Genomic DNA, 21,666 nt, shown 5'->3' with positions numbered 1-21,666 from the left:
TTTTAATCACCATTCTGTGATTTAACTTGATTTTTTTTCATGCATGTTAATAGCAGGAGTTACTCTTGTTTTTGTTTGGGTGGGGTGGGGAGGTTTCCTCCCATTGGGTTTGGTAGCATGTGGTGCTTTCTGTACTAGTAAAGAGAAATAGCATTTTTGAAATAGTAGGAAACTGGAAATCAAAGCATAGTGAAGATATTTTGGGACTCCATGATACAGAATGGTTTGAACCTGATTGTCCAAAAAGCAGAATGCTTTATTTTTCTCAGCAGCTGAATTGCATTTGTATGGAATATTAGACCACCTTCTGGAGTAAACTTTCTGTTTTTGCCCACCATCTGAAGAACTTAAACTTGGCGTTCTTACAGTACAGGTGCCCTAGGATGATAGAAGGTTAAATTATGAGGATAAGTTGCATAAATTTGGCTAGGACTTTGAGTGCATAGGATTAGAGATGTGATATGATCATGACATATATGAAACATTTAAGATATCAAATGATTTTGGTAGGTTATATTACGAAGAAGCTATTTCTTCTCATGTAAGGAACAACAGGAAGACAATCTTGGAAATTTCATTTTAGGAATTTTGTAGATATTAATTGATTAATAATTTAGGGGAGAAACTGGGAAGAAACTTTTCATTCAAAGACCACTAGGAACCTGAAATTCTCAGTATGTTTTTAATATTCTTGATAGATTGGACACATTAGCTTGTGGATTTTTTTTACGGGCAATGTTTTGACACCTCAAATATTACTTTTGTTTTGCATGTTATAAATGTCCCTACGAAATTACTAACCCACCCTCACTTCCACAGAGTATATTAACTTAGTATTAAAACTTCGGGTAATTTAATAATGTTTCATGTCATTTTTTGGGGTAAGGTTAGTTAATCTTCTGGAAAAATGGTAATTGTGTGACTCTTTAAATATACCTTTTAAAATGTATTGACCTGAAGTTTTAAAAGCTTATTTGTACAATTAACTTGCATCCAACTACAATTAATTTGAATACTTGACTTTTTGCTAATATTATATTTAAAATGAATTAAGCAAAACAATTCTCTGGCTTGACTTGGAAAGAACAAACTACGTTTTCTTATCAATGTGGTTAAGATTTAAACTTTGAAGAATTCTTGGAGCAAGCTGTTGGAAAGTAATGGCAATTTAAATTTATGAAATTTAGACTAGAATTTTAATGGTTCTTAGTAGAATGGGTCATTTAATGGAAAATGGAAAAAGAAAAATATCCATTAGTCACACTTAGTTTCTCAATTTCTCTTGCAAGTTTTCTTTTCTCTCCATTTTATCAAATCTGCTTTGCTTTGGTTAGTGCTTCTCTATTTATAGTGTCAATATTTTCTTGGTTGATAATAGTAGAATTGAATGAACTATAATCGGCCTTCAACTCATTTGACCATTTACCTATCTCAGTTAAAAAATAAATTTTGATTTATTGAATATCTTGGTTATTACTGAATGTTGTAAAATAACTTGATTATTTTATTTCACTAAACTAGGAACAACAAAATGTGTGTGGAAAGCTGTAGTACTATTAATTGCTTTACTTCAATTTATTTTGCTTTCTTAATAGGCCGTACAATATAACTGGTACGAAATCCCTGTGTTTATATGTGTGGGTGCAATCGGCAAGTATTATCTTTTTATCTGATTAGTAGTGTAGGCAGCCCATAAAATAATATACCTTTTGATTATGGCATCATATTCCATACACAGTCAAAGATTAATAATATTGTAACAGTGTTTCAAAACTAAATAAATATCCTCATAAACTTTTGCCTGTATGACTTTAGGCAGCTGGAACTTGTATCAAGACTAAATTTATTTTTGGATTTCATATTTCTGATTTCTGATGTTATCTGAATTACCTCTATGGGATTATTGTAATACCATTACTTTTAGCTATGTTTTATATTTTTAATGTATTTTATGTTCTCAACTGTTTTCTTTAGATTTTTACTTTTGTAACTGAACTACATTATTAATTTTTATCTGTGTATGCACCCTTTCAATTCATCTTCAAAGTCATTGGGGTACTTGTATAGCTGGATGTAGTTTTCCCCCAACTATGAACATCTGGCTGTTGGAGTGATTAATATTTATCTCTTACATGAAATAACAACAAAACCCCACACAAAACAAAAATAAAACATTTAAGAGGCTAACAACTGAATGATGGACAACTCTGCTTTCCACACCACCAATATTAGATTGAGAAGTTAACAATAATGTCAGTTTTGCAGCTAACTAATGAATTATTTATTCATGAAACAGATGACATTTGGGCGTTTGTCAGCTTATACTTGTTTCTTCAACACTGCTGCCATTGTAATTAACATCATAGCTCATTTCATTCACCCTTTGGTTGCTAACCCTATCATTTTCTAGACCATTTGTTAACTTACCATCCTGAAGTGTATTTTTCAGGCCAGGGTCTTCAGACTCTGGTGAAGACCATTGGATATTCTTCCACAATGTTATCTCTTCTGTTTGCTGGAGTCTGGTACATATGTTAGGCTATTATGGTAGCAATTATGGTTACCTCATTACTCATTTATTGAGTTCCCAATGTAACCATAGACCAAAACAAGATGCAAGAAATCTGAAATAAAACAAAACATGCTTGAAATAATCAGTACATGATGCAGTACCTGTGGAGATGGAAACTGGATGAATGTTTCCACAGTTCCTACAGTTTTTGAGACCAAATCCAATGTTTATTTCAATATCAAAAATTCTTCTTGGTTAACTGAAAAGCTCACTTGATAGAATATAATAGAGCTATTTAGTTTGCACCAATGACTTTCATGATTTCTGTTGAAGTACTTTCTTCTTGGTGCCTACTAGGAACATAGCTGTGTCTGTGCAGCAAGTTCTATTGCTGTCTATAATGATGTTCCACATAGATCTGTTTGGGATCATTGTCCAGGTGTGTACTTCATCATTCTATCTGTCAGGCTGTTGACTTCTCCCTGAGATTTGAACCCAGTTCTGTGCAAGTTTTATAACCTACACTGTCTTGCAGTAAATATTGGATTGCCATTTCCTTGCTACAAAACCTTTTTTACACAGTTTTATTACTATGGATACTTTTTGCATCTTCTTCATGTATCTTTTGTCTAAACAGCAGCTACAGTTGATTTACTTTGTGCAGTAGAATTCGGGGAGAAATTGTTCTTTTCATTCATTGCTTTGATTCTTGTGACTTTTTAATGTTGTAAGGAAAATGCCTTTGAAATAGTTAAGTAACTCGTTGTTTTTGTTTGTAATTGCTCTGGCAGCCAGAATTGGACACACTTTTTTGATAACTTTTAAAAGCCTATTCGATTATTGCATTCTCCATATTTCAGGTGGCATACTGGGAGCAGTGTTTAATAGACTGAATTACTGCCTTACAATGTTTAGAATCAGGTAAGTTCTAAAAATAATTTTTGTGTAATGTAATTAATATGGACAAGTTGAAAGAGAAATGTAAGCAGTGGCTCCGATAGAGAATTGTTTAAAAACACTTTATACAAAGAATTCTTTATGTAAAGAATTGCTGTTATTACCGAGCTTTGCAGTTTTGTTTTATTTGTAGTGGTTTTGATAATAAATTGGTTTGTAATTTTGTGATCCACAATTTTGAATCTAAGTTGTGAATGTTTGGAGAGATTAGGTTTTGCATATTTGGAGCAAAGTTCTATAAACTAGTGCACAAATGTTTGCTGAAAAGCACATTTGCAAAATACAATTTTAAGAAGTTGTCAACAAAAGAATAGGAATAAACATTTCAACTTTGAGTTTGTTCTACTAATCCATTAGCTTGAGGCAGCTGAACTGTTATCCTTTTGTATTTGATCCACATCTCTGGATACCCTTGCGCAATAAAATTCTTTTGATCTGAAAATTTTAATTGATTCACCTGCAGCCTTTGAGGGAAAGGATTTCAGATTTCTGCCTTTCTGGGGTTGGAGATAGAAGGAATGCTTCCTTTATTGTCAAATAATATAACCACAGTTTTGGGTTGATTTCTGTGCCCCTTTCATCTATGAGGACAAATTGTTTCTCTTTCATATCCATAAATTCTATTGTCTGGTCACCAACTCTGTACTCCTCTGTCTGAAACTGAAGCAGACTGTTAGAGACCTTGGTGTCATAATTTGATCCTGATTTGAGTTACAGTTCGTGTCATTTCTAAGGCTGCCTCCACCTCTGTAGCATAAACTTAACTTCTTTTGTATGGAGATAAAAGTCAACATTTTATTTGGACTTCATGATTACTATTTATTATCTCTACTGTTTTGTTTTCGAAATTATGTGCATTCCTTTTGCAATAACACAAGTTTAGTGAAAAATGTTTAAACATAAAATAATCTTCCCCCAGTCACTGAAACCACTAAGTTGAACTAGGAAAAAACATATAAATGAAATATTGTTTGCTGTAAAAAAAAATCTTGAGTTATTTCAGGACATGTTGAGCTGCAACTGTGCATTCCCCACCACTGCTGTCTGATTAGGTTTCCATATCGAATGTGTATGGAATGAAACAATGTATTCATTACCACATCAGATCTTGTACTTGCTGTTAATGGAACACAGCTGTCTTAGGAACTGCTTTAGTTCTTTCTTTATAATCTGCAAGTATTGGAAAGCTTGTGTTACTATATAGATATTTCATTTTGTTTAAAGTAAGGAGTATAAAGGCTAAATCATGCTAATCTAGCCCTTGAAATTTTTAGGTTACAATTATTTATCTTCTCCAGCACTTCTCTCCCATCTCCCATAAGTGTGCATGTTAGTAAATTCTGATAGAGATTCGTGAATCAATTTTGATTAAGTTACCAAATTATTGAGCAATACACGTTCATGGAAGAGAACATTAACCTGCTTTTGTTTTGTCTAAAAAGGTACATTCATCGACCCTGTCTGCAAGTGATTGAGGCAATGCTAGTTGGAGCAGTGACGGCTACAGTTTCTTTTGTTATGATTTATGCTATGTACTCTAGTGACTGCCAGCCTATTGGAGAAGATCCTATTAAATATCCCCTCCAAGTAAGTTTTGTTCTGTTTCTTCTGAAAATTTATAGTTTATAGCATCAGTTTTCAGAGATCAATTTTTATTTTCTTTAACAGCTCTTTTGGGAGGAATGTTTGCAAAGAGAGGGTACGGAAATATTGCGATTTAATTTGCATGTTTATGTTAGTTGAAACAATTGCTGTTAGGGAGCAGAAAATTGTACAGGTCTTCCTCAGTGATCCAAGTTGATAGTGTTAAGAACATTGAGGAGGAAAAAAATAGGGTTGATATCTTCCATAATCAACTAGCCAGCTGGCAATTTTATTTAGGGCTTGCATGTGAAAAATAGCCAGATGGGTGAGGTACTGAAGGGTGATCTGCATCAATAATGCAAAATCCAGGGTACTCAATGAGTAGAAAGGAGAAAATTGACTAAAATCAAAAAGAAAACCTCCATGTGTAATTATATCAGAATTTTAGTTGTGGTGAATACAATGGTAAACAATACCTATCTCAGCTATGGACATTTATTTAACTTTGTTGCAGATAAATGACAGAAGCCATGGTGAATTTGCATGATTCAGCAATTTATATTGCAGAATTGTTTCAATTTTTCTGCATCTTATCTGTCCATTGCACAAAAAAATCATGGCCATCATTGAACCAAAATCAGCAATAGTTATATCTTGCAGAATATTTTTTCTCCCTCAGTATCTAAAAACAGCAATATGTCTGATCTAATATTTCAGTGGTTTATATTGCATGTTGATAAGGCTGGATTCTAGATGTATACTGAGCTGGATGACGTTTGCTTAAGTGGTGTGTCTTGCATTAGCAAGGGGTTAATTCAACTCTCCTGCATCTGATGGTCGTCCAGTCTGCATGGTTGAAGTCTGGCTTAAATATTATGTTCCCTCCTGGTTGAATAACATAGCTCCTCTCCCTTTAATACATAACACATGGCCACTTTAGTAAAATGAGAAGAGGTCAACTGCCTTCCTTGGATTTATCACCCAATGAGGATTCATTGTCTCAAGAAGATTGAAAACTTTTAAGGAAAGATGATCACTGGGAAAAAAAAATTTGAATGAAAATTTATTGCACTGTCCTCTTAAATTGTTGGTAACTAGTCTTAACACAGATGCATAATTTGGAATTTTAGCAGCAAGTTTACACTTTGTTGCTAATGTTGCATTATCCAAGTTACCAGAAATTCAGAAAATTCTGTTTTAAAAGAAAACAAATATTTGGACGTAGTGTGTGATTGCTTTAAAGGAATTTGACTGGTCAAGGTGGAATTTGGCTGTCAAACCAGCTGTAGAGTTTCATTGCATTTATCCAAAAAGATGCATGCTCTCTCTTGTTTAATTGAAACACATTACCATAATGACTCTTATGTAATTTCAGCTGTTTTGCCCAGATGGAGAATACAATGCAATAGCTACAACATTCTTTAACACTCCAGAAAAAAGTGTTCGTAGTTTGTTTCATGATTCTCCAGGTCAGTGTTTATTATGTGCTGCTGTTTTAAAATCTATTGAACTGTGTGGTATTAGTACAACTGGTTCAAGGTTAATAACTTCCAACTGATTACCTTTTTATTGCATTCCCTTTAAATGGTGGCTTATAGTTTTTATGTACCATCTGTTTCCACTTAATAATTTTAAATGCTGCGACTATATTTAAAAGCCATTATCACAATTTAATGGCCCTTTCTAGCACACACCTTTGGAAGAAAAGCAAACTGGCATTAGCACTTGTACATTTGGGTTAGTATTTTTATTTTAAAATGCACTTTCTTGACAGCCACAGCTGATTCCTTTATGGATGGGTGGCCAGGCTAGGTTGCCACCATGTTAGAGCCTTGGGCATTCATTGTTAAACAAGCCCAGCCTCAACCAAATTCCAGGTCTGTGAATTTATTATTGGTGAATTCTGAGCTAAATTCTGATACAATATCCAAGTCTTGTAACATTCAGTGCAGATGCTGTGAAATAAGAAGTGAAATCATGCTTCCCATGCAAAAGCACATTTCATCTGTTCCTTCCTTTATAGACTAGAAGGGCCGAATGGCCTGTTTGCTGTGCTGTAGTGTTCTAGGGTTCTATTTGCTTGTGTGCAATCTCTTTTCCCCACAGCTCTCTCACCAATCCCCATCCCCTTCCCCAATGATGGCATATGAATCTAACCTTGTTACCTTTCCCAATAGTGGGGGGGGAAGCTACAGTTCCATCTTTCTAGGGCTTTGTTCTTCAAGACTGTGTGAGTTAGTTTCTTCTTTTGCTGTTGGAATGATTTTTGGAATTCCCCCCCCCCTTGTGTTTACAAAATATTTTGTATTTATAATTTTTGAGAGAATTTAAAGGTAGAATTAGTTTGATTAGTTGAAAGTTAGCAAGCAAGCTGAATGCTGTGAAATAAAACCTGTGATGTTCAAGTCCAGTATTTACTTGTTCTGTATGATGTGTGTTTGCAGGTTCATACAATCCTCTGACTCTGGGCTTGTTCACATTAAGTTACTTTTTCTTGGCATGTTGGACATATGGTTTGGCTGTGTCTAGTGGAGTATTCATTCCATCTTTATTGATTGGTGCTGCATGGGGAAGATTGTTTGGAATATTTCTTTCCAACATTTCACCAAACTCTGTAAGTTTGATTTTGGTTCATAATACTGAACCATAGTAAGCATTCTGTGAACTTTTGGTATTTTCTAAAGTGAAGTCTAAATGAGAAAACCAATATGCTGAATTTTGAATGTCTTAGTGCATTTACAGGCTTTCCAACAAATTAACCCTAACACTTAAGACTATTTGTATTGCTAATAAGCAATACTTAGTTCATTTCTGTCTTAAAAGGTTTATTTCATGAATGGATTCTCAATATTCAGAAAAGTATAATTCTTACTGTCCGTTTAGTTGCAGGTTCCAGGTAACATTATGTTTCATGGGACAGTTCATAACAAAAAAAATTCTAAATTATTAAGACTTGTTTAAAACAATGGAAGGTCACTTATGTCTGTTGGCTTCAGCATTTTTGTTAAGCTCGCTATAGAATTTCATAAGCCTTGTATATTAATATGTGTTGACACTTGTCATGAGGTTAGTTTTATTTTACTTGAAACAGTGAATGATTTTGATGTTTTATTTTCCCCTCAAAGTTGAATGGTAACAATAGGAGGAACTGATTCTGACTTTTAAATATTTGAGTCAGCAGCAAAGAAGTGTAATCCATCACCAAGCTGTCTTCCATTTTGCTCTCCTAACAATTGATTAATACTTCATTAAATATATTTCAGGCTTTTGCTTGTGAGACGAGAACAAACTTGACAAACTTTATATGACGGTTCCCTTCCTCAGAGATTTAATGTTAGTTGTTGTCCACTTCTTAAGCAGAATGTTTCCTCGTCAGTTTTGACTTTCCCTCGAATTGCGTTCTGGGGAATGTTCTCACTCTTCCAGGAAGAAAACTTTCTCATAATTTTGATTGTAGATCTTAAGGAAAGATCAAGTAAATGTAACCGTGGTTTGTATATGTAACATCATACTGCAGCAGTGAGCAATTGTACAAAAGTATATTGTGTAAAAATCCATTATCTGTGGCAATATAACTAGCCTTTAGATGCAAGGGAAAGCTGAAGCAAATTGATTGAAATTTGAGGGAGGGATTACAAAAACTACTTGATTTTGTTTTCTTACTAACGTATACAGTGAATCAACAGGTATTGCTGCTGCCTCACAGCATGAGCATCTCGGTTTGATCCTGATCTTCCATGCTGTCTGTTTGAAGTTTGCATATTCTCCCTGTGACTGTTTGGGTGTTAATTTTTTTATTTTAATCTGCAGACTTGGGCTGACCCAGGGAAGTATGCTCTGATGGGAGCAGCAGCTCAGCTTGGTAAGTGTGGTTCCTGAGCTGGGCAGGAATATTGATAATTAGTTGCCAGTGAAAGATTTCTCATTAATCCCATCGTGCCATATTTTATAAAAATCTGTTAGTGTAATCTGAACCGAGGATTCTAACTGGACAGAGAAAATTATTTTGCTAGTTTTTGCATGATCCAATAATATTTCGAGCTCTGAAAGCAGCCCTTCAGTCAGTAGTTCCATTTAACTATTTACACTTCTCTTATTAATTTTCTGACACCATCATGATATCCTTTTTATTTATCTTTTTGTGTGTTTATCTAGCTTCCCTAAAAGGTATTTGTGTCATTAGCCTCAATTATTTATTCTGATAGCAAGTTTCACATCCTAACCACACATCCTTCCCAGGATTATTCCTTGGCTCAGAAGTTAGTGTAATGATTTGTGCCACTTTAACATGCTGGAAGCCTTTAAGCAGCAGAACGCTATCTCTTGCCCCAATGGAAGAGCTCCCAATTAGAGGTCATCTTGATGCTTACAATGTGCACAATTATTTTTGTTACAAACCAGCAACAAAAGAAACACACAGAGTCATGTATAAGTGTTAAAAACTACTTTATTAATAACTACTTATGATAATAAGAAAAATAAAAGTAAAAATATTAGAATATTAGAATGTTAGAAGTAAAAATGTTAAATCTTAAACATTAACCCCAAAAACTAAACTCGAAGTGTGTGTGGCAAATTTCCAAGCTCCAAGTCCAGGAATAGTTCTCAGAAGTTTAGTTCAGCAAGCCGTAAGGTGAAACGTGAGCAAAGGCTTCTTCAACAACCACCGTTGACTGAAGACAAAATGTAGAGAGAAAGTAGAGAGTAATTACGAAATCCAAATGTTCCACTTTGGAACCCAAACAACACCTCAGTGTTTACTCAGCAGTGACCACTCCACCGCATCTGCCTCACCCCGACAAGGCACTCGAATTGTGGCCGTCCACACAAATACCTGTTTCCTTCTACAGGTTAGCAACAAAGTGGACTCTACCGGATTACTCCAAAAATCCATAGGTGGATTGTAGTGACAGACACAGATACTGTTTTTCATCCATCGATAGGGACTAGCAGGCTGCTCTCCCCCTCCCCCTCCCCCCCCCCCCCCCCCCCCCCACAGACTGACTGCTTCAAAAACGTCATTACATCCTTTATGTTCTGTTGTCGTAACCGCGCCCCCCCCCCCCCCCCCCACACACACACACACACACACACACACACACACACACACACACACTATGCTCTATCTTAAAGGGACATTCACCAATAGTAACCTAGTCTGTAACATTTATCATATGCCTTATTTGGTTATTTCATAATCCCGCTCGCTTATCATCTTTCTGTTTGGTTTCTTGTGGAATAATTGATCTTGGCTATGAATTTATGATATTATATGATTAGGAAAGGAAATGATACCTCTTGTGAATAGCAGGGTTCTTGGTGACTTAAAAGCCTGAGATTCCCATCTCTATTTTAATAGCAGCCTTGACCACATCTTTATCCCTTGTGCATTGACTTCTATTTTGACACTATTTTGTGGCCTGAATTCATATTGTTATAATTCTTGGAGCAGAGTATGTGCTGTGTTATATTTTTTTAACCTGGCATTTCAGTATTTAGTCTTTTCATTATGTTACACCTTAAAGATTACTATTTCATTATTTTTAGATTTAAGTTAATTGGTAAAAAGATTAGAGAGGAATTGAGAAAATAATTCATTCAACAAGTTCTGTGAGCCTGAGAGTGATGAAGGCAGAAACCCTCTTCATATTTTAAAAAAAAACAAAGGTTCCTGGATGAGCATGTTTAAAGAACAGTAACCTGCAAGGCTGGAGACCAAGATCTGGGAGTTAGAATTACCCTGAAATCCACTTTTGGCTCATGACAAAAATGGGCTGAATGACCTCTCTACCATAAATGTTGTAGGTTCTCTATTGAGCATTAGCGAAATTATTTAAAGGCTTCTAACAAGCAAATGTTTTAGGGGTGCTGAATGGGACGGTGATCAAGTGGATTGGGTTTTTCTGGATGGTTTGAGCTTTTTGAGTTTGTTGGTGCTACACTAAGTGAAGGGCATTATGCTGCTGACTTGCACCTTAAATATTTTAGAAATGCTTTGATAAAGTGGATTACATGTAACAAAACCCAATTGATGGCCACCTCTTGTAGCCACTGCATTTATGTGGCTGGCTGGTTGAGATTCTCAGTTGAGTTTCTAATCAATGGTGACACCACCCCACACTCAGGATGTTGATAATCAGGATTTTAGCAATGATAATGCCATTGAATGTCAGCAGTTGGTACTAGTCTGGGATGAATAGTGTTTGCCCAACCTGAACGTTGAATAATTTAGGTAAAATATTTCTCAGCACTGTCATATATTTTCTGTCTGAATTGAAACAAATATCATGTATCACAATTATTTTTAATAAGTAGAATAGTCATTATCAAAATGGAAGTTCAATGCTATTGTAAAAGATGAACATTTTCATAAATAATTATGGAAGTGTGAAGAAAGAAACAATTAAATGTTTAAACTCTTTAATTTTGAGAACAATGTGGATTTTATTTCAAAGAAACATGTTAATTGGTTCTAATTGGGATCTCGTCCATGGGAACAGAAAATTACATACAGTTACTAAGCTTAAAAGTCTAGCAGATGAAAGAGAAACGTCATTTTTTTTTATCACTTTTGACTAAAGAAGGATCCAAATAACAATGTAGCTGAATCAGACAGGAGCCAAGTATGGTTGTATATGTGAATGTATATAAACTCGTACAAAATGCAGCTGAGCTTGTATTCTGTCACTCTCTTTGGCAGGAGGTATTGTACGAATGACACTGAGCTTAACGGTCATCATTGTGGAGGCTACTGGAAATGTGACATACGGACTTCCCATCATGTTGGTGCTGATGACTGCCAAAATATTTGGGGATTACTGTATTGAGGTACCTATTTTTTAAAAAATATTTCAAATGTTTGTGTGTGGGTCACATAAACACAGTGAAAATTTTCTCAATGAATTTCTCAGTTTGTAAAGAAAAGTAAACATTGTTTTTTTTGCACCTGAGGATTGCTTTCATTGAATGCTAAGAAAATTCAATCAGAACCTTTGCAATATGTATGGTAGAGCTGTGGTCGAATATCAAATTAAAACATGACCCAGGCCCAAGGACATAGATTTGAGTTGTGTTAGTTTTGTTTTTAATACGTAACCCGTGCAATTTCGTTTCAAGTTAGACAGTTATGCTGTACAGTGAAGTAATATATTGAGAAATGGGAGCTGTTTCCTGTGCTACCTGATTTTCCTGGCTGTTTGTGAGCAGTCACATCTTATTTAAAAAGAACCGGCTTAGACTGATCCAGCCCACGTCCCATGGACTTAATTTTTTTTTGGGTACTCAATACAACACGGACCTGACCATACTTGGATCCTGTCAGGCTCAGGTCAAGTACCAAGCTCTACTATATAGGTTCATTTGTGCTGTCATTTAAACAACACTGGGAATAATGTCCATAGTGTTCTGCAACAAAGCAGAAGTAAAATGTTTCAGTTTTCAATGTAGGATGGGATAGAACTCTTGAGGTTGGTCTAATTCAGATTGGACCATTGTGGTGTGGTGACACAGCAGTTGGTGCTGCAGCCTTCCTCATAACTCTAAGGACCAGGGTTGATACTGACCTTCGATGTTACTTTTTTAAAAAGTTTTCATGTTCTTTCTGTGACAATGTAGTTTTCTGCTGGTGACTGTAAATTGCCCCTTAATTGGGGGGGGGGGGGGGGGAGGAAATATAAAGGGAATTGATGAGCATGCAAAAGAGAGAATAAGTAGGGCTACAGGGAAATGAGGGGGGGAATGGAACTAATGGGATTGTTCTGCTGGGAGCCAACATACATCCAGTGGTCTTAATAGCTTCCTTGCATGTTGTAACAAGCAAGTCGGATGAGTAGCTGCCTTTTACTGTGAGGCATCAACCTGGTGAGTTATTCTTGGAGGAGAAAAAATACTTCTTGTTTTTTGTTGTATAGGTTTATGTTCTTGACAAATAATTAAGAGTAAAGAGTTCTGAGCCTTTTCCCAAGTATTCCTCAGCGTAATTCAGTACATAGCAGAATTACAGGTATGGCAGTCGTGGTTAAATGTTGGCCTCTTTCCCCAGTTTTTTTTATGGCATTTCTACACTTAAAGCAATGTTTAATCCTCACAATAGGTCACATAGATGGGATGACTAAATGGGATTCAAGTGGATTCACTGGCCTTTTCTCATTATTATTCCCTTTTCTACTATTTTCTCTCATGAATACATAAGTATGAGCTGCTGATTCTTTTCCTCTATTAATCTGTTTAGTATTTTGTAACCAGGACATGAACATTTGTACGTAGCCTGAGGAGAAGTTTTGAAATTCTGTTCTATTAATGTCATGGGCACTCCATAGTTCCCCAGTGGAAAAACTGGAAATCAGTAAAAATGTACAACAGTTCTCTTAATATCTGAAACAAAGGTGAATACATTGAACACAACTGATTTAATGAGCACAGATGATTTGCTGCCTGAAAAAACTCTCACAATTTAAGCAATTGTGATTGAGTGACATGCTCGGCACAACTTAAAATCTGACTAAATTAGAACTGGCTTTGACTTTCATCCTGGTGAATAAACAAAGTATTGCAGTGCATGTGACCATAAATAAAATGTCTATTTCTATCCTGTTTGAAAGGAATGTATTCACCATTTAAGGATTGGGAAATAAAGCTTTAAAAATTAGTAGCAGGTTTATTTTTAAATTGTAAATGTATACTCCTGAAAATAGTGCTGTTCTACAGTTTAATCATAGTCATACAGCATGGAAATGGGCCCTATGACCATCAGGCATCCATTTACATGAATCTAATCCCTCTTTCCATTCTCTCCACACTGTTATCAACTCCCCACAGATATTACCATTCACCTACATACTAGGGGTAATTTATAATGGCCAATTAACCTACTGACTTGCATATCTTTGAGATGTAGGAGCAAATCAGGGCACCTAGAAGAAATCCATGCAGCCACAAGGCAGAACGTGCAAATTCCATATGCACAGTGCCAAAGCTCGGGATTGAACATGGGTGCTGAAACTGTGAGGCAGCAGCTCTACTAGCTTCACCTCTGTGCTGAGTGGTTCATTTATCAACACAATCTGTCAAGTATTGAATTTTGCTTCAGGATTAGTGTGAATTAAATACTTATCCCAATACTAACAATTGAAAGTAAATAAAGATCACATTTGGAAGTGGAATCCATCGTCTCCTTGGGGAGCACATTGATCTCATTCACTTAAGGGGACTCTCACCTTGGTTGTTGAGCACTTGATAAGTTGCAGCTGCTTAACTCAGGTCCCTGTCATTTTTCATTGTAGCAATGTTTTCAACTTCAGCTGCATTACTTGGCATGTCAGTGGATTTTAATCTTATGCCCAGGCATTAGATCATGTTGGTTCTATTAATTTGTAAGTTTTTACTATTTCTCAATTACTAGTTGCTTTGTTAATTAGTTTTTTCACACAAGCTGTGTTGCTGTAAATGAGCAGTATATGTTGGTTTGAATTCTAGTTTTTTTTCAGCACTACTTAGAGAAAACACCTTGAACGTTAGCGCATAATATCATTTTAAATCTTTCAAAGTATTTAATATTTTTTATTTGGATAAATTACTGTTGCTATTTATAACTAATGTTCCTTTTATATTTTGGAGTTTGAATATTTTTCTACAGACAGTATTTTGGAAAAACATTTTTTTGTACTGTTTCTCGAGAGTTCAGGAGAGATTTAACATTATGGCAAATATAATGAGGAGCTTATGAAGTGAAGCTGTGTTGTTGCCCTTTGCCCAGAGATGGTTATGTGAATACTTGATAGAAGTGTTCCAAATCATAAATAGTTTTAATGGCTTAAATGAGGAGAAGCTGTTTTTATTGGCAGAAGGTTTGGTAACTGAAGAACACAGATTAACTGATCAGTTAAAGAACAGCATGAGAGAAACACATTCAATAGAAAGTTGCTATTGCACTGAAAAGGTCAGGGAAAGTAATGTAGCCATAACCTTCAGAACAGTATTAGATAAATACTTGAAGGAGAAAAATACAAATTTGTGGGGAAAGATTGGGATGGGGTGACTTCTGTTAGCTCACTAGAGTTGATATAGTAAAATGACCTTATCAAGGAACTGTACTATTCTTTGATTCTGTGTTATAAAGCGCATTTTTTTTTCACATATTTAAACAAAAAAGGCATAAGGAAAGTTGACTGCAAAGTTGTTTCGTCAAGGTCAGTAAATAGTGAATCAGTCTTGCTTCAACAGTCAATAAAAAAAAATAACATTCATTGTTTTAGTAAATCTTGCTGTCTTTTTGCTATGAAAACAATTTAAAAATGACCATGGGGAGCAGAATGCAATGATGGAAAGTTTGGGTTTGGTAAGCCAAAAAGCCAAAAATCAATTTAGAATTATTCTGTTTAAATGAAGTAAGATGACCTACCGAAATGGGAAGGTGTGGCATATTTGTTTCATTATGTTTATATATAAAAACAAGTTGAACTGATTTTTGAGCATGTGAAGCTAACTATAGCCATAGTTCCTATCATATACTTGCTGTGAAATTAAATGGCTTAACGATTTGCCTTACTAAATGTTTCCTTGGCTTGGTTACTACTTCCACATTTTATTAATTAAAGTCATTATCATTCCCATTTTTCCCCCTAGTTACTGAATATGAGGATCTGTGGCAAGGCAAGCATTCATTGCCCATTTTTGATTATGTTGAACTAAATGGCTTTCTCTAGCTACCATTGGAACACCTGTGTCTAAATCATTCATCCAGGTCTCAGGATTTCCTAGTCCATAATGGAACAAAACAATAGAAGGTCTATGCTACCCTCAAATATCTGGTATTTGATAATATTTTGTTATGGAGCTTCTTGTTAATCAATTTCAAGGTAACATTTAGAAGAACAAAAAACTTCTCTGGTTTCTTCTAAGATGCCCTGCTTGCCTCCAGCTAATAAACTATTTTTGAAGTGTAGTCACTCTTGTATTATAAGAAAATTGCTGGAGAAATTAAATTTACTTGAAACTAGAATTGATGATTGTGAAATTACTGGATCAACTTAAAGTCCTATGTAGATCACTTACATCCATCCTTTAGGGAAGAAAATCTACCATCCTTGTCATTCTGACCTAGGTACATCTCCCAATCCTTAAGGCTGACTGTTCCCTCTGAAATGGTCCAGCAAGTCACATAATGATTCTCTTTATCTCATTTGTTACATTGCAGCCAGAGTTATCGAATTCTCTCTAATTCATAATGACTTATCTTATTTCTGATTTAAAAATGAATTGTTATCGAACATTAAATAAAAATTGATGGCTTTTATTTGGAAGGCAAGCATCTTAATCCTACAAACCAATGAGCATGAGTCATCTTTTTACGGGCTAAAACCACTTTTTTAATTTCCTAATTATATTCTACTTTAGTGCTCCTGACAATGATTTTCTTAGTCTTGAAATTCACTCAGTAATTTCTACTTCCTTGCACCTAACAATATATTTTTGAAAGTTTGCTGCTTGTTCATTTATGTGTTCCATTGACTTTGAATTTAATGTTAATGCTGTTAAATTATATTTTGATATCTCACTTTTGTATTTTAATTAGTATCTGCAACACTGATTGCTTGTTGACAAGCTTTTGTGCTGAAGGGTTATGGGGAACTGCATAGAAGAAATGTTGAGGCCAGCATAGATCAGCCATGATCATACTGAATGGCAGGGAATGTAAAAATTAAACCTTATTGCATTAATTAGGAAATTTTGATTTAAAAAAAATGGAAAATTCAGGAATTAGTCAGTAGGTTGGGAGCATATGTGAAGAGAGAGAGTGTTATCGTTTCAAATCACTTGTTTCGATTAAGTGACCTTTAATCGAACAGGTTCTGATAAATGGTCATTAGTTTGAAATTTCAGCTTTATTTCTCTGTTGACAGATGCGAGAACTCTAGAAAATAAGAGCAGGAGTAGGCCACTTGGCATCTCAAGCCTGCCCCACATTTGGTATGATCATGGCTGATCTATGCTGGCCTCAATTCTTCTGTGTCATTCCCATCAACCCTTAAATACATGAAAGATCGAGGAATTATCTATCTTCACCTTAAATATATCTAATGATCTGGTCTCTACCACCCGCAGGGCAGAGTATTCCAGAGATTCATTACTTTATGAGAAAAGAAATTTCCATACACCTCAATTCTAAATGACCAGCCCCTTATTTTGTAGCTATGTCCTCTTGTTTATGTCTCTCCCACTGTTGGCAACATCTCAACGTCTACCTGTTCAGCCCCCTTACGATCTTGCATGTTTGAATAAGGTTACTCCTCATTCTTCTAAACTCAAAGGGATACAAACCAAAACTGTCTAGCCTCTCTTGAAAGGACAACCCTCTCATCCCAGGAATTAGCCTGACCTCCTGAATGTTTCCGTGTTTTGAGTTTACTTCTGATTTGCAACATTTGCAGTACTTTGCCTCTGTATTGGCCTTGGAAGACTTGGCAGAAAAAGATTAACTTTGAAAGCATGTGTTGCAGTTCTTAAACAAACTAAGGAGGTGCGCGATGATTTAAACAATGCAATAACTAATCCTACATTTGAGCTCCATCGCTATAAAGTAGAATTTGGTTGTATAAATTAAAGTTTAACAACTAAATTTTTTTTTGGTCTTAGGGACTGTATGATATTCACATTAAGCTGCAGAGTGTCCCTTTCCTTGGTTGGGAGCCTCCTGAAAAATCTCATACTTTAACCGCACGGTAAGATTGGCCAGTTTGTCCCTTGTAGTAGGAGTTACTCCTACATCATCAATAGCGAGAACTGTCAGTTACATATCTGTGGCTTTACTGCTTCACATTTCGCATAAATAATTTGTGAATCTGAATATTTCTGTGCTGTCATTTGAATCCTTGTTTCAAGTATTGTATTTTCTTTAAATTTAAAAGCAAGGAGTGGGCTCTGTCAAAATCCTTTTTTTTATATAAAAAAGAATCAGTGGTTTCTCATTGTTATTAAAGTCCTGTTAATGAAATTAAGCGGTATATATTGAAATATACAGTTGCTGAGGATGCAGCAAAGATAGGTTATTAGAACCAGTTGCAATTTTAACCTTTTATGAATCTAGTGTTATGTTGTTTCTATACAATCAGCTAATTGATGTAAATGTAGGTTTGTCCGAAAAGTATTCTTTCTTGAAGACGTGGGGGCATGGAATTTAAAATTTGACAAAATCTTCCAAATTTTTGTATGCCTAATGTAATATTTCTCATCTTGTATGCATGTGCACTCACTACATCTTGCCTATTCTTTTCCATAAGATAACTGATGCAAATTCCTGCATTGGCTTTCTGTAGTTGAGGGTAGTAGGAATATAGGAGTAATGTGCCTGGTTTCTGGATGGGTGGATTTGGGTAAATATCTCTGCTAGACTGTAAGAAAAATATTGACTAATAGCTAGGATGCTCATTTGCATTTGAACCATATGCATAAATTACTTATCAAAAATGTTTATTATATTTTTGGGAAGTATCTGATTAGGATTTTAGTTTTCTTATCCCATTATATATTAAACTTGAACAGCACAGCACCAATGGAGTGTAGCACTATTGGAAATGGTGTCTTTCAGATATAATAATCTGATGTCATGCCTGTTTTCTCAGGATGCTACTTAAGGTAGCAATCATGTCAACGTTTGTCTGTCTCACATCACAAAAGCAGCCAACCTGATCAGTTTTATAGCACAGCAGGTTTCCAAAAACAACAACATTTGGCTGTTGCACTTACCTATGTTAAACTAGTGATTACACCATTAAAGTATTTTGGTATCTGTGAAGCACTTAAATGAAAAATGCTTTGTATTAAACTGGATAAACTTCAGCTAGTTTTAGCTTTTGTTAACCATTATTACATTACAGCACTGATGTACAGCAGAGATAGTAAATTGGCTGTAAGTTAATTTGGGAGGTCCTTCTTTGCCTACTATTCTTTTTTCTCCTTTTCAGTATATTCACCTAATTTTACTTTGCATACAGAACTTTATCAATTACCTTCCATGTGTACAACCAAATTTAATCTGCTGGATGGCTCTTAATTGTCTCTTCAAAGAATTTTAACAAATTAATAATGTTTGACTTGCAGATTAGTGGTGGTTACATTAAACCTTGTTCTTTTGATTTATAAAAAACTTGTAGACATTATTCAATAGCATTTCATGTGTGAAATTTTTAAAATGTTTGGATGCAAATTCCAAGTTAATGTTGCACATCCATTTTGATGGGCAAAAAGGCTATGAAGTTGTCCTGATTCTCTTGTCCAATGTGAAGCTCCTTTTTTGGGTGCTCTATTGGTTCATTCATTCTCTATAATACTTAATGATATTATTGTACTTTTAATGTGAACTACAAATGTAGGGTTAAATGCACATTTTATATTTAATGCCTAGAGCTATTTTTGCTCCAGATACTTGAGAATAGAGAAAATTTTGAATATTCAGTTTTTCATTTTGGTTTTAGATTGTTTTTGTTTGTTTATTTTTATTTACTTATTTTATACTCTAGACTATTGCATACTAAAATCCTGTTAGTGTTGGTTTCATGGACGGGAAAGGAAAACTGCTCTAGTTCCAATTTTGTATATGAGGTGAATTATGTCGCACGATAAAATGATAATGGAAGTGCATTTTAATATCAAATGCATTATTCAATTTTAGTGAAGTGATGAGTTACCCAGTCACTTGTTTCAAACGACTAGAGAAGGTTGGACGCATTGTGGACATTCTCAGTGACACGACAACTAATCATAATGGATTTCCAGTGGTTGATGAGAATCATGAGGTATGCAAATATTAAAATATTATAGATTTTGCTTTACATAATTTATACAGAGCATGCAAAAAGGTACATAGTGATGACTAGAATGTAATAAAAAACAATGAATGTAATAAAAAAACAATGCCTTTAATTGTGATGTAGCAATCTAATTTTATAAAACTGAGTAACAGTAATGGTGTCTTAATATGTGCAAGCAAAATATACTGAAAGAATAGAGTCATGTCTCACATTAAGAGGGAGTCCTGATTCTTAAGCAAGCCAAGTCTTTGAATAAAATCATTATTGAGATCCTTCATTAAGTTGTTGAATTGGTGTGCAGTTATCAACATCTGTCTGTAATTAATTACTCCTTTTCAAATTATTTTAAGCCCTTGTAAATGCACAAGATCAACAGCTGTGGTTTTCCCTTTTTCCATCCTTACCTTGATATCCTTTTCCTTAAGATACTGTACATTATTTTGATGGTAAATTCACACCCAGATGATCTTTGTGATGCAAGGGAATCAAGGATTGTGACTGGAGTGACCAGAATAATTATTTTGCATTTTTTGTCTCCTCCCTCTGATGAAAGAAAATTGCTTTCTTTTGGCCTCTTGGCTTGATGCAGCAACTTGCTGCATGGTAACATTAGGTATTTTGTAGGACTGTTTGTAATGCCAAATGCAATTGAATCATCTTGGATATGCTGTAGTTCAAGTTTTTAACAATTCATGTGACACCTGTTTATTAAATCCAGAGAAATTGAGATACTTCATATGGAAAACCTGATGTACCCAAGAGAGTGGTTGTTTGTTTTTCCAATGCAAGTGTGTTTTGACTCTCTTGTCAATTTACTTCTTTCTGTATTTGTTTCTAGCAGCCACATAGCTTGATTTCTTTATCTATGAAGCTGGTTATTTTTCTGGACCTACTTTCATTTTGCTGAAATGGAATACAAATTCATGATCCGGCATTTTGTTAGATAAACGATATTGTTACTGTTTCTCATAAACACCACTGAAAACTGGAAAAGAGAGTAATAAATAGTGTTTTGAACTGCTGTTCTTGTTCACTAATTTAAATTTCCACACAGAACTGTATATAATTATGAAATGCTTTCATTTTTCAGCCTGAATATGATAATGTTGGAAGACTATGCGGATTAATATTACGATCCCAGTTAATTGTCCTCCTAAAACATAAGGTAATCTTTCAAAAAGAGTAAAACTGGAAATATTACTAATCAGAAATGAAAATGAAATGCTAGAAATACATTGATTTGTTTTCATCTTAGAAGAGGATGGAGTATATACATCCTTCAGAATTTTTGTGATTATAATTCACCTTTAAGTATTAAGTATTTTTGCAAGTCTACCCAAATTAAACATGGATTAAAATGTCAGTTGTTAAATGGTGGTATTTCAAATATGTGATTGTTTTACAGAGTGGAAGAGAGAATGAATAGAGTTGCATTCACTTTTCATAGGATGTAAATGTTTCTCCAGCAGTCAGATGGAGCAGTTTTAGTGTAATGTAGTCAGATTCTACTCTATTTCAAATTAAAGCTCTAATGTGCTATTTATTGTCTTAATTTCAAATTTTAGAGTAGAATAACTTCAGTCACATACCAGTCACACTGAAACCAAGAAAGTACTGTAGTTAGGGCTATTGCATGTTAGAACTCAGTGATTTGATCTGCTCAGCAGCTGACTTGCTATTCCTAGATCGCAGGTTCGTTGATTTGTTTGTGCTCTGTTCAATATTGGAGTCAAAATCACATGAAAATGTACAAAAAAATTGTTTTTCTTTTCAAATATTTGTTATTTGACTGTGAAAGGCATGCAC

The 21,666-nt window shown here is 34.8% G+C and overlaps 1 protein-coding gene across 1 annotated transcript in view; it reads left to right on the top strand.

Moving 5' to 3' along the window:
* The window catches only part of clcn7 (chloride channel 7), a 62,695-nt gene that overhangs the window by 28,061 nt on the left and 12,968 nt on the right, over window positions 1-21,666 (top strand). The window contains exons 13-22 of the mRNA XM_052022100.1: window positions 1,596-1,650; window positions 3,373-3,433; window positions 4,912-5,056; window positions 6,429-6,522; window positions 7,498-7,667; window positions 8,864-8,915; window positions 11,754-11,881; window positions 17,687-17,772; window positions 19,722-19,845; window positions 20,951-21,025. Of these exons, the coding sequence (XP_051878060.1) occupies window positions 1,596-1,650; window positions 3,373-3,433; window positions 4,912-5,056; window positions 6,429-6,522; window positions 7,498-7,667; window positions 8,864-8,915; window positions 11,754-11,881; window positions 17,687-17,772; window positions 19,722-19,845; window positions 20,951-21,025 (990 nt within the window). The remainder of the gene's footprint in view (window positions 1-1,595; window positions 1,651-3,372; window positions 3,434-4,911; window positions 5,057-6,428; window positions 6,523-7,497; window positions 7,668-8,863; window positions 8,916-11,753; window positions 11,882-17,686; window positions 17,773-19,721; window positions 19,846-20,950; window positions 21,026-21,666) is intronic.

This window comes from Pristis pectinata, chromosome 8 (assembly GCF_009764475.1).
Source record: "Pristis pectinata isolate sPriPec2 chromosome 8, sPriPec2.1.pri, whole genome shotgun sequence".
Classification (NCBI taxonomy): Eukaryota; Metazoa; Chordata; class Chondrichthyes; order Rhinopristiformes; family Pristidae; genus Pristis; species Pristis pectinata.
Note: the sequence above shows the minus strand (reverse complement) of the source record. Positions and strands in the feature narration are given on the sequence as shown.